We start from the raw sequence: 11721 nt of genomic DNA, 5'->3' as shown, positions 1-11721 counted from the left end.
CACTATCATCCGAATGAACACCGCTAAGAGGTGCGATAGCTTGTACTCTTTGATGTAATTCAGGATTATTAGCTGCTTTCTTTAATTCGCTACTAATAATCTTTTCCGTTTTTTCTCTGGCAGCAGCTTCGACTAATTTTTGCGAAAGTGCCGATAACGTCGCCAACGCCGAGGAAATTTCTTCCGTTGCCAAAGCTTGTCTTGCACGATCCTGCCAGTTCATTGCCCGTTCTGTTAGACATTGCAATGCCTCACCTTCCGGTAAACGTATTGAGATCTTTTGTAAGCTAACTAAAAGTGCTAAAATTGTTTCCAAGCGAGGCCTTCTTGAACGTAAACAACATGGACATAAAAATTTCACCTCCCTTGACATAGGTACTTTCCCTTTATACGTTGTCTTAGGTAATGGGACACAATTCGAATGGAACCAATCTTTGCAAAGCTCACACTGTAGCATAAGTCCAAATCTTGGTCTACGACACACACAATATCTAGAATCATCCATTTCGGTTTTTAATAAATTTCTTTCCCTTAAACTTCTCATTGCATCCATCTCACGTTGTTCTGCCAATTTGAACGCGGCTACAACGGTCGCAGAGTCATTCGAATCATCGAGTTTTGTATCACAAACGAACACAGCACCGACAGATTCATCCCCTCTATTTCTCTTTGTTTTCATAGCTAATACACCAACACCGATGCGCGGTGACAATGCCTCCATCAGCGTATAATGTGAATTTTTCCTTAGGAATGTCCTTACTGTTCTCTCTTTCCAAGTTTTTGCTTGAGAAAGGGTAGATTCTAACATCGAAAGAGTATCCAATTGTAATGATATACTCCTACCTTTTCTAACAATTTCATCTAACGTATCGTAATATGGAAAATTTTCTCTCCCTTGTATCTCCTCTACCATGTTCGACCAATTTTTCGCACGACTTAATAAATCTTGCAAAGTATTTAAACTTGGAAGATAACCTTCCACTTCGTCGGCTTCACGGACAAATTCTTCGACCGTCGAAATGGTTGGCCTATTTCTTGCATTCAAATATAATTTTGCTTTTTCTTCCCACTTATCGATTGCAGTCATCAACGTTCGTAATTCTGCTAGAGTTGTTTCTATTTTAAAGTGCGGAGGTATCGTCGTTCCTTTTTCTATTAATCTTACCAAATCCTCACGACTTACGGACTTTGGATCTTCTTGAAGGGTTTTTATCTCTTCAAGCCATTGCATTTGTGCTAATTTCTGCACAAAAAAAAAAAAAAAAAATAGAAGAAAAAAGAAATATAATTTATAAGTAAAATTATATTTCTAAATGGAGATATCATAATCGATTCAAATTTATTTACCTGTTTTAAGCGTACAAGTTGTGGTAGTTCGATACATATGGAATCTCCAAACTCTATACACTTTTCTAGTTTATCAATATCACAATTGTCTTCTTTAGACTCCAATTTCTCTGCGTCACTTTGAAATTGTAATACCTGATCCAATATAAACTTTACGCCATCGGATTCTTTTAAGTCACAACATAAATTTGTTATTTCTTTATAAAATAATGTCAACTCTTCCACGGTTAATTTATATTTTGTCTCTACAGATTGCCTGGTCCTTTTAATAAGAGAAAAATTAAAAAGAAAAAAAAAGGGGGGAAAAAAAGGAAAAAAAAAAAGAAAGGAGAAAAAAATAAAAAAAAATAAATAAAAGAAAAAGCACATTTTATAAACTGTACACAACAAATATGAAAACTTCTAATAAATATAAAAACTAACCTTGTACGTTGTTTGTTGTTTAACAATTGTTGCGCAACGCTTGCACATTTTTCAGCATCTTGTACGGCCGTCGTTAATGCTGTTAATAATTCACTATCTGGGAACTTTTTATTTTCTGCCTCATTCAAAAGTTCTTTCAACTCACTAAGTTCAACTTTATCATTCTTTGGATCCATGGCTTCTTTAACTTTAGTTACCCACGAGTCGAAAGACTCTGCTTTCAACTTTAACTTTTGTAACATGATTGGCAATTCGTCTAACGTATAACGATAGCGTAATGTATGTTTTTCTGGTGGACAATCACAAAGATCCGTAAAATGTCTTAAACAAACCAATTGGGAATTGTGGCACGAACATGTAACTGCACTTAAAAAACAAGTTGTTTTACAGGCTTCACACTGTCGTTCATCATCTGGTAATAACTCAAAGGCTTCGCGTTCAGCCTCTGTTACACCCTATAAAAAAGAAAATAATTTTTAAAAATAATTACCATATATTCGTAAAATTCATATGGCGTATATAGATTCTGGGAAACAAAAAATAAAAAATAAAAAAAAAATAAAAAATAAAAAAAAATAGAAAATAAAAAAAGAAAGAAAAAAAAAAGAAAAAACCTAATTTAGATTGAATACAACATAAACCAGATAAATCACGTATGAAGAAAACACATGTATCCATCTGTAATAACATTTATCGTTGAATATCAAAGAAATATGTCACCACGTGATTTTAAATAACTCTAATATGTTATTAAACATCGATATACAGATTTTATCGGCTTACAATAAAATAACAGATCATAAAAATTGCTTTGTATAATGTACCGTGGCAAAACACTGAAAACATAACCTCTACTCACCCGATGAAAGTTACATAATCAAGAATCATAGTAATAGAAAATAAAAACAGAAGAATAAATATTTTACGATCGAAAGGAATATCATTGAACGATTATTTTAATAGAAAAAATCGCGTTTGAATAAAATAAACATTATTTTTTTAACAGCATTAGCAGCAACATTAATATCAATTATAACGTGGACAATGTAAGACTTTGTTGCGATCTCGAATGGTGGCAGTATCAACGCGCACGCACACGAATTTTGTCGTCAGCTTGTGTTCGTGTAATACATGATTGTGTTAGTAAATGCGTGAATAAGTGAGCGAATGCCGAATGCCTCTTGGCATCTGATATACTACTTGATCCGAATACATCAGCCATTCTCATACAGTAAAACTATTATCTGTTCCGCTTAAATTCAGTTAATCCTGGATAAAACAAGCCGTATTGCACCATCCTGTGACTTAAAATTGTGTCTCGAATGTGTGAATAATGCAAAAAGAGAGAAACTATAAAGCTGAATTAAATAGAATTTTCTAGTCTCACATGAATGATGAAACAATCAAATGTGAAATGCAATTCGATTTTATTCCATTGATATTATCTTTCCTGGGCCAAAACTATTGTTGATAATATTTATCAATATGTAATGAAATAATTTATTATAATGATAAATTGTATGAATATATTATAAAAATGAATGGATAATGTAATTTAACGTAATACGATGAATGCATTTGAATATTAAAAAAAAAAAAAAGAAAAAAACAAAAAAAAAAAAAAAACGTAGACCTGTGCGTTTTTTTTTCTTTTATATAATTTTAAAAAAATAATAATAATAATCATAACAACATACACACGCTGTCATTCAAGTGGAATAATTGAATTGCTAAACATTCACTGCGTAAATATCATAAACTCACCCATTCCAGCAAATTTTTTCGTAATTTTTTTTCGTCATCTACCATTTGTAACATATCATGATAAGTAGCCGTAGCAATTCCAATATCTAATGAATCGGGATCTAAAGACATTTTGCATACTAATTCGTCGTGAGAGAATACACAAAACCTCCTTAAATTTGAATAATGTGTGATGCACTCTCTTCCCATTTTGAGCTAATGAAAAAGGACATGAATAAAATGTAATAAATTATAAAATGTAATATATCTTAAGAAAATGCAAATTATATTAAGTAGAACACACCCAATCTGCAGGTGCAAAATTTACTGCCTCTGCGAAATTATAACCTTGATTGAAACCTGCATGATATGCTCTTGGAAATGTTACAACAAATTCACCAGCATGTTGATCAGTTCTAAATACTGATACTCCTATCAAATAAAATTAATATTTTGTAATATTTATTTTATATACCCTAATAAAAATATCAAAAGAATAATATCATTCGTATAATTTACCTTCGTTCGTTAAAATATTTGGATTCATAATTGTCACTAATTGATGTAACAAATCAGGCTGACTGTGAAATAATTCAGGTGCAGCAGATTTCATTGAGTGTTCAAATTTTTCTGCCTGAGAACCAGGCACACCGTACCATGTTTTTGGTTCTCCCCAATGTAAATAATTAATAGAATAACTCCAATGGTCTTCATTGTGCCAACAAAATGTTGCAAAACACATGCCAACGTACATCCATGGGACTTTCATGCCACTAATATCCGCATTGATATGACCTAATACACTGCCACGTAAAACCGGTAAATTGTTTAAATTCCACCAGGACTCGGCATATTCTTGATCACACGTAAATAAATTAACACTTGTTTTCGTTGGAAATCCAGATCCATGATCCATGGTATGTAAATCCGCGCCATATTCGACTGTAACATCTTCATCGATAGATGATACTATTCTCCAAAATTCTTTTTCTACTAACGAAGTCGGAACCATCTATAAATGATAAATGACATTTAATTATATATTCTAATAGATAAAGATTGAATATTTTTTTTTTTCCATACGTGTACTGGCATGTTGAAATAATCGCTTTTGAATTGATCTGCCATTTCGCCAAATTGTTGAAGAGTGTATTCCCTTTGTGCTTGTTCAAAACCAAAGGCCTCCATTGGTTTTGAAACTTCTTCCGCGACACATTTTGGACACCTCCAGTCTCCTTTAGGTATCTCTGTTAAAGGTGGCATTAAACAAAATGTGTGGTAGCTATCATCGCAGCCATCACACAGAAGCATATTTTCTTCATTGTCACCTCTCCCACAATTATGACAAATGTATTTTGCAAGCTAAACGAAGAAATACGTTTAATAAATACTTTTAAACGTAGATGATTGATTATTAGATAATAAAAACTCTACTTACTGGGTCAAACTCGTACGTTAGTTTAACGCCTCTAGTTTTGTTAGACTTCTTTGGTTCTTTGGTATTAAAACCAGCCATTTTTGGACCGGCTCCATAAAATTGTAATTTCTTAAGTTCTTTACTTTTATCATTATCTACATATTTGCTTCTAACAATACCTTCTTTGCAGTCTTGATCGGAATCATATTCTTCTTTGCAATCTTCTTGCTTGACGCAGACTTCTTGTTTTTCTTCTTGGCCAGAAAATCTCTTTGAACGACGTGAAAACTTCTCTGCTGGGGGTTTGATTTGCTGCCTTGATATTATTCCATGAGGTTTGTAATCACGATCTCTTTTCTCTTTTTCGTCAGAATCTGGTTCTATTTTCTATATATCAAAAATACAATAATAATATGAATGATCTATATATGTGCAATTAAATAAATGAAAAACTATATAATATTCGAATCTTACAATATCGATCAATGCTTTTCCTTGTTTAAATACGTCAAATGGATATAAAATTCTTTCGTAGTGATTTTTTAAAATACTTCCAACGCTTCTTCCAGAGGGATAACCTAATTTGTTGGCAATTTTCGCCCATCTTCTTTCCTTCGTTACCGTTTCTACACCTCCTATAACAAAGATTAAATAATAAATATTAACACGATTTTCTATAAATTGTAATATATATGACTAAATGTTAAAAAAAAAAAAAAAGAAAAAAAAAAAAAAAGAATTGTACCTTCGTCTGTGACAATCTTGTGCAAAGAATACAAATCCAAAGCTTTACGTTCTACAAGAGGTATTTTTAATGATGATCCTTGTAATTCCCAGAACTTAGCGATTTGATCTAAGAAATTGAGTTTTATCCTAGTTTTAGCTTCTAATTCATTTAATCTTTGTATACGTGGGACAAATTTGAATTTGTCAACATCAACTGCGAATGGTGGCTGCCAGTTCTATAAAGAAAGAAAAAAAAAATAAATAAATAAAGAAACAAACAAACAAAAAAAAAAAGAATTGATTCATTAGAAATGATAAAAGATTGTAATACGATTGTAATACAGAAATAAAAAAGATCGCATTAAGAGAGACGGGGAAAATTTATAAATGTAAATCTAATGAAAAATGTAAAATAATAAAAATATTATGTAATAAGAAATTATTTCGACGAACAAATTATAGTTCGATCGAAATAACTATAGATGTGTATTATTTCTCCAGACATTCATTATTTCGATCAAGGAATGACCGTTTCATATCGATAAAATCGTTGGTTATGGTTTATTCAGGGGTTATAAAGAACGCCTCTCTCGTGAACACTATAGACGTCCCTGGTCCTTCGTTATACTACTCTACACAGTAATAGCGTATGGCGTAAGATATTATCGCAAAGAAACGGATAAAACTAAATTAGAACAATTTCCGATATATAAATAATCAGATTGATATTTGTTATTGTAACTTTTTTTTCTTCTTTCTTTTCTTTTTTCTTTTTCTTTTTTTGTCAAATAAAAATACTAAATATATACTCTAAACGAGGAAAAAATAAATATAAACGAACAACATTTAACATAATTTCACGAAATGAATAACATCGCGACATTGTGACACATGTCGTACATGACGTATATCGTAAATGTAATAATTGATGGAAGTCTCCTCGATAGATTCTTTACATTCATAAAATTAAATCTAATTTTATCTAGCCATATTTTTTCTATAATGTATAAATTTCAAATAATGTCGTAAGATAAGACAATACCAATCTTATATGATACAACAACGAATTAGCGAGAAGACCAATTAATCAATAAACCTTTACCATCAAGCTTTTATATATTGAAATGCTTCGGGACTTTCGTGTACTACTTCTCTTTCTTTTTCTTTTTTCTTCTTTTTTTTTTTCTTTTTTTTTTTACGAAATAACAAGAAATTATACAATTATAAAAAAAAAAAATTCGTTTATACGTACACATAAATGAAAAAAAAAAAAAAGAATTGTCTTAAAACTCGTAAAAAATGGTACAATAAAATTGTGATACACACACACACACACACACATACACGCAAACAAAAGAAAGAAATATAACCTCAAATTTGTGATAGCGCACGTGCCTGTTAATTTATAATTTATAACAATTATTTTAACTTGTAAAAAAGTTACGAGCACCTAATACGAAGACGCATAAAATATATACATATATACATATATACATAAAGAAAAAGATTGATATGAAATTATTAAAAAATTATATAAAAATTTTCGCGAACGTAACCGAAACGTGTCTTTTAAAGGGCACACGATGGATATCGTGCAACGACGCCCTGCAACGACGTCACTTGTTCAAGCAGACTTCCAACGAAATGGTGGCATTTGTTAAACGCCATCTCTAGAAAACCATCATCTCCACCGTGAATGCCTAACGCATTCGACATGAAATTCATAGTTGTAGTAATAGTAATAGTAATAATAATAGTCCAGTAATGGTGCTCGTATAATAACAAAAACGATGATAAAAGTAACAGTAATATTGGACGAAATGACAGTATAATCGATTATAAGAAAGCTTATCCGGCACAAATACTTCACTAAATTTCTTAATCATCAGCCAAATAAATTTACCTTTTAACGGTGACATGTAATTTCAACAAAGAAATATGGCAGACCTTTTGAACTATGCGACCAATATGTTTATGAATGTAAACATCGTTATCTATGGACTATTATGTACATTTATTCTTTAGGGATGTTTTCAATGCAAAAACTATTTTGATAATAATTATCGCAATTCATTAAGAATTATTTCTATGCGCGCGCGCACACACACACACACACAAGCGCGCGTGCGCACACGCGGTGTATATTAATACTATATATACCTAAACAGGATACAAAAAAAAAAAATCAAGATAGAGATCATGCCAAGACCAAAGAAGGGATCTTATCAAATTTGGAAAATGCACGATAAGGTTTCTTTCTAGTCTCTTACATATACATATATGTATGTGACATAGAAGAAGGAACTAGATTAGATATATTTGGTTTTACAAATATGTAGGTATACTATAATCTGTTCTTAGATTTGTTATTAGTCATAATAAAAAAAAACAAATACGAAACAAAACAACAACAAAAACAAAACAAAAAAAAAGAGGAAAAAAGTCCTCCCGACTAAAACTTTTCTTCTTGGACTTTTTATCGGCGCCATGACACCCGAATTAAAAAAAAAAAAAAAAAAAAATATATATATATATATATTTTTATTTTTACACGCGTTTTTTCCTCTCTTTTTTTTCTTTTTGATCCTTTTCTTTTTCTTTTTTTTTTCTTTTTTCGTCTACGAACAAATCTCTAACGATCGAAACTACCTGCGAGATTGTCATTGAGAGACGATTCCCCCCCTCTCTCCCACCTCTTCATCTTTTGCATGGTAGAAACAAAATGGTGGAAATCATTTCCTTCACAATCGCGTAATATTCAAACGAAAGAGGTTCGTTTCACTCGACGATCATTGACACACGTTTGAAGAAAATAGAGACACCACCAAGAGAACCAGAGAGACAGACAGACAGAAAGAGAGAGAGAGAGAGAGAGAGAGAGAGAGAGAGAGAGAGAGAGAGAGAGAGAGAGAGAGAGACAGAGAGAGAGAGAGAGAAAGAGACAGCAGACGGATACAGAAGCGCGTGCGCATGCGTTGATTAGAAAAATATTAGAAAAAGATCTATAAGAGGACTGCTGCAACGAGTAAAGATGAGCGAAAGGTGAGAAGAAAGGACACAACTATATGTATGTAAGTGCGTATATATAAGAAAGAGAGAGAGAAAGAAAAAAAAAAAAAAAAAGAAAAAAAAAAAAAAAAGAAAGAGAGCAAAGATGCATCTTCCCTTTTCCCTCCTCTTACCCTCTCTCTTTTTCTTTCTCTCTCTCACTCTCACTTTCTTTTTTTCTTTTTTATTTTTTAGTCTCTTATATACCAAACAATACTCTCATGTGCGTTTTCGCCAATCATTTCGTTCGAAAAGAAACGCGTTTTTTTTTTCCCGAAGGTGACCGTTTAACATGGCGTCTCTTCCTTCCTTTCTTTCTTTTTTATTTATTTACATTATTTATTGAATAAACTTCATTAAAACGTTATAACGTTAAAAGAATACAAAACGATATTATCGAATATATCTATATATCTCTATTTTCATCTCTCTCTCTCTCTCTCTCTCTCTCTCTCTCTCTCTCTCTCTCTCTCTCTCTCTCTCTCACTCTTACTTTTACTCTCACTTTCTTTTCAAAATTTCTAAACGAATCTCTTTACCCGATTAACCTTCTTCGGATTACTTTTATCTAAAAAAAGAAAGAAGAAAAAAAAAAGCAGGGAGAAAAAATACCCTCTAACATTTTCCGCATTTTCCCTCCTCCTCCTCCTTATCATCATCATCATCATCATCATCATCATCATCATCATCATCATCATCATCATCATCATCATCATCATCATCATCATCGATCTTTCAATTCATTTATAAAAAAAATCCCATTTCGAAGATACAAATCATGGAGATTCGATGATTCCTCTTGTTCCTTCTTCGATCGTCTCTGTTCGTTTTCGTCGTGAAGAAAAGAGAGAGAAAAAAAAAAGGAAGAAAGAAAAAAAAAACAGAAAAGAAAAGAAAAGAAAAGGTATACAGAAACGTGCACTCGTTATATCGTACTTGTTAAAATCAATCTCGTTACAAAATCGGACAAACGTTACGACACAAGGAAATGGATAAATCTCTCTCTCTCTCTGTCTCTCTCTCTCTCTGTCTCTCTCTGTCTCTCTCTCTCTCTCTCTCTCTGTCTCTCTCTCGATTCTTTTCCGATGAAAAGTAGAGAAAAAATTAAAAAAAAAATTGTTTAAATTTAAACAAGAAAAAAGAAGAAAAACACAATATTAAAGAATCTTCGACCGATCTTCTGCTCACTCACTCACTCACTCACTCACTAAGTCACTCACTCACTCACTCTCTCTCTCTCTCTCTCTCTATTTTCCCCCTTTTTTGTAACGATCTTTTCTCGTGGACATGTCTTCTATACCACAATATACGAAGAAATATACAATGTGTTACGTGGTTTGTTAGACGAATATGATACATGAAGAAAAAGAGATAGAGAGAGAGAGAGAGAGAGAGAGAGAGAGAAAAAAAGAGAGAGACAAGAGAGAACTTGTTATTTTACACGCAATGCGTGTTTAAGTAATTACTTAAAGTCTAGGATTGGAATCGAGGTCGCGAAGCGATCGGAAGGTACAAGGGTAGAAGGGGAGAGGGGAAGGAAAGGTACAAGAGGAAAAAAATGGAAAAAAGAGAGGAGAAAAAAAAACAAGAAAAAGAGAGAGAAAAAGAGAGAGAAAGAGAGAGAGAGAGAGATCGATGCACATATACACGTACGTACACACGCGCGCGTAGTATACACGCGATGCTTTCGTTCTCTCATTGAAGAAAAGGACATTTAAGAATACGTGCGAATCTTACGAAAAAAAAAAAATATTTAATAAAAGATATATATATATACATATATACATGTGTGTGTGTGTATGTGTGTGTGTCTATAGAGAGAGAGAGAGATAGAAAGAAATATCGTACGTGACGTTACTCACGGGCGGAGGTTTGATCTTGCAGATGCCAGATTTCTCAGCGATCGGTCTTATTTTCGCGATATATCCAAGAGGGTCGAGGAACTCCTCAGTACTCGGCTCAAATACAGGGGCTTCGGGCGGTATAGAGAACTCGAAGTCCGAGTCAACACGATCACAGGCCATGTCCTGGGTATGACAACAATATGCACCGAAACGATCCTCAGTAGTAAAGTCGGAAGTAGCGTCGTGGTATCTCGATACCATGACTCTTTACTTCCTTCCTTATTTAATAAGAATATCGTTCTTATGTCGTTTGCCGTTGTTCTATATTAAATGCGAGAGAGAGAGAGGTATATATATATGTATATATATATATGTATGTATGTATGTGTATATATATTTAAAAACTATGGGGAAAGAAGCGATGACGGTCGATCGGTCAGATCGGTCCTGAGGCACGTTAAAGACGCGCCCGTGTCTCCGATGCCAATTCCTCGCTTTTGCTCTTTCTCTTCTCTCTCTCTATCTCTCCTTCTATCTATTCTTCTCTCTTTCTCTCTTTCTTTCTTTCTCTTTCTCTCTCTCTCTCTCTCTCTTTCTTTCTCTCTATGCCTGCCCGATTCTTTTTCGTCGCAAACCAACGCGCGCTTGCGTACACGTTACTTCCTAAACGTTTTAACAAAATCACATGAGACAAGCGTTCCTTTGGTATACATTCTTAGCAGGAGCACCATCTCCTCCTCTTTACTACGATTACACGATCGCGTATGCTTGACAATGAACGCGAAGAAACGATAAAAGGACACATGGACGTATCTATCCTCGACATCCGACGCGGAGTCCCGCACACGAGCGACTGGCCTGCTTCGTGTTTCTACAATCCCACCGCTACCCTCCTGCCTCCTTACCACCCACTTCGTAACGCACGACGCTAAGCATTACCGTAGCGTAGGAGTTAAACTGCTGCGCCATCTTATTCTACGATCTGATTCGTCGGTACTTCGATCTGACCAATCAAATTGTATTTTATTTTCTTTCTGACTTTCTTATTGGCTCTTTATCAAAAATTGTTTCTATTCGATTCCAAATGGCTCAATAATATTTATGACAATCTATCATTCGTTGATTATTTCTTTTACAGTTTCTTCTTATTGGTTAAGAAATATTTCATTAAAT

The 11721-nt window shown here is 33.3% G+C and overlaps 1 protein-coding gene across 9 annotated transcripts in view; it reads right to left on the bottom strand.

Moving 5' to 3' along the window:
• Kdm5 (Lysine demethylase 5) overlaps positions 1-11422 on the bottom strand; it is a 15762-nt gene extending 4340 nt beyond the window's left edge. For 5 of the 9 annotated variants that reach the window (XM_085663693.1, XM_085663696.1, XM_085663694.1 and 2 more), the window contains exons 1-11: positions 10567-11422; positions 5676-5892; positions 5405-5565; positions 4952-5317; positions 4597-4875; positions 4033-4525; positions 3818-3945; positions 3535-3729; positions 1771-2225; positions 1348-1609; positions 1-1243 (exon numbers count right to left, since the gene is read on the bottom strand). The exon at positions 1-1243 is cut by the window's left edge and continues 14 nt beyond it. In XM_085663693.1, coding sequence (XP_085519819.1) covers positions 1-1243; positions 1348-1609; positions 1771-2225; positions 3535-3729; positions 3818-3945; positions 4033-4525; positions 4597-4875; positions 4952-5317; positions 5405-5565; positions 5676-5892; positions 10567-10809 — 4042 coding nt within the window. In that variant the 5' untranslated portion in view covers positions 10810-11422. Of the gene's footprint in view, positions 1244-1347; positions 1610-1770; positions 2226-3534; positions 3730-3817; positions 3946-4032; positions 4526-4596; positions 4876-4951; positions 5318-5404; positions 5566-5675; positions 5893-8305; positions 8454-10566 lie in introns of those variants that run through there. The other 4 variants (XM_085663695.1, XM_085663697.1, XM_085663699.1 and 1 more) reach the window with 4 other exon arrangements.
• Between the last annotated feature and the right edge of the window lie 299 nt (positions 11423-11721).

Source organism: Vespa mandarinia, chromosome 23 (assembly GCF_050613455.1).
Source record: "Vespa mandarinia isolate Hongniang chromosome 23, ASM5061345v1, whole genome shotgun sequence".
In the NCBI taxonomy this organism is placed as follows: domain Eukaryota; kingdom Metazoa; phylum Arthropoda; class Insecta; order Hymenoptera; family Vespidae; genus Vespa; species Vespa mandarinia.
Note: the sequence above shows the minus strand (reverse complement) of the source record. Positions and strands in the feature narration are given on the sequence as shown.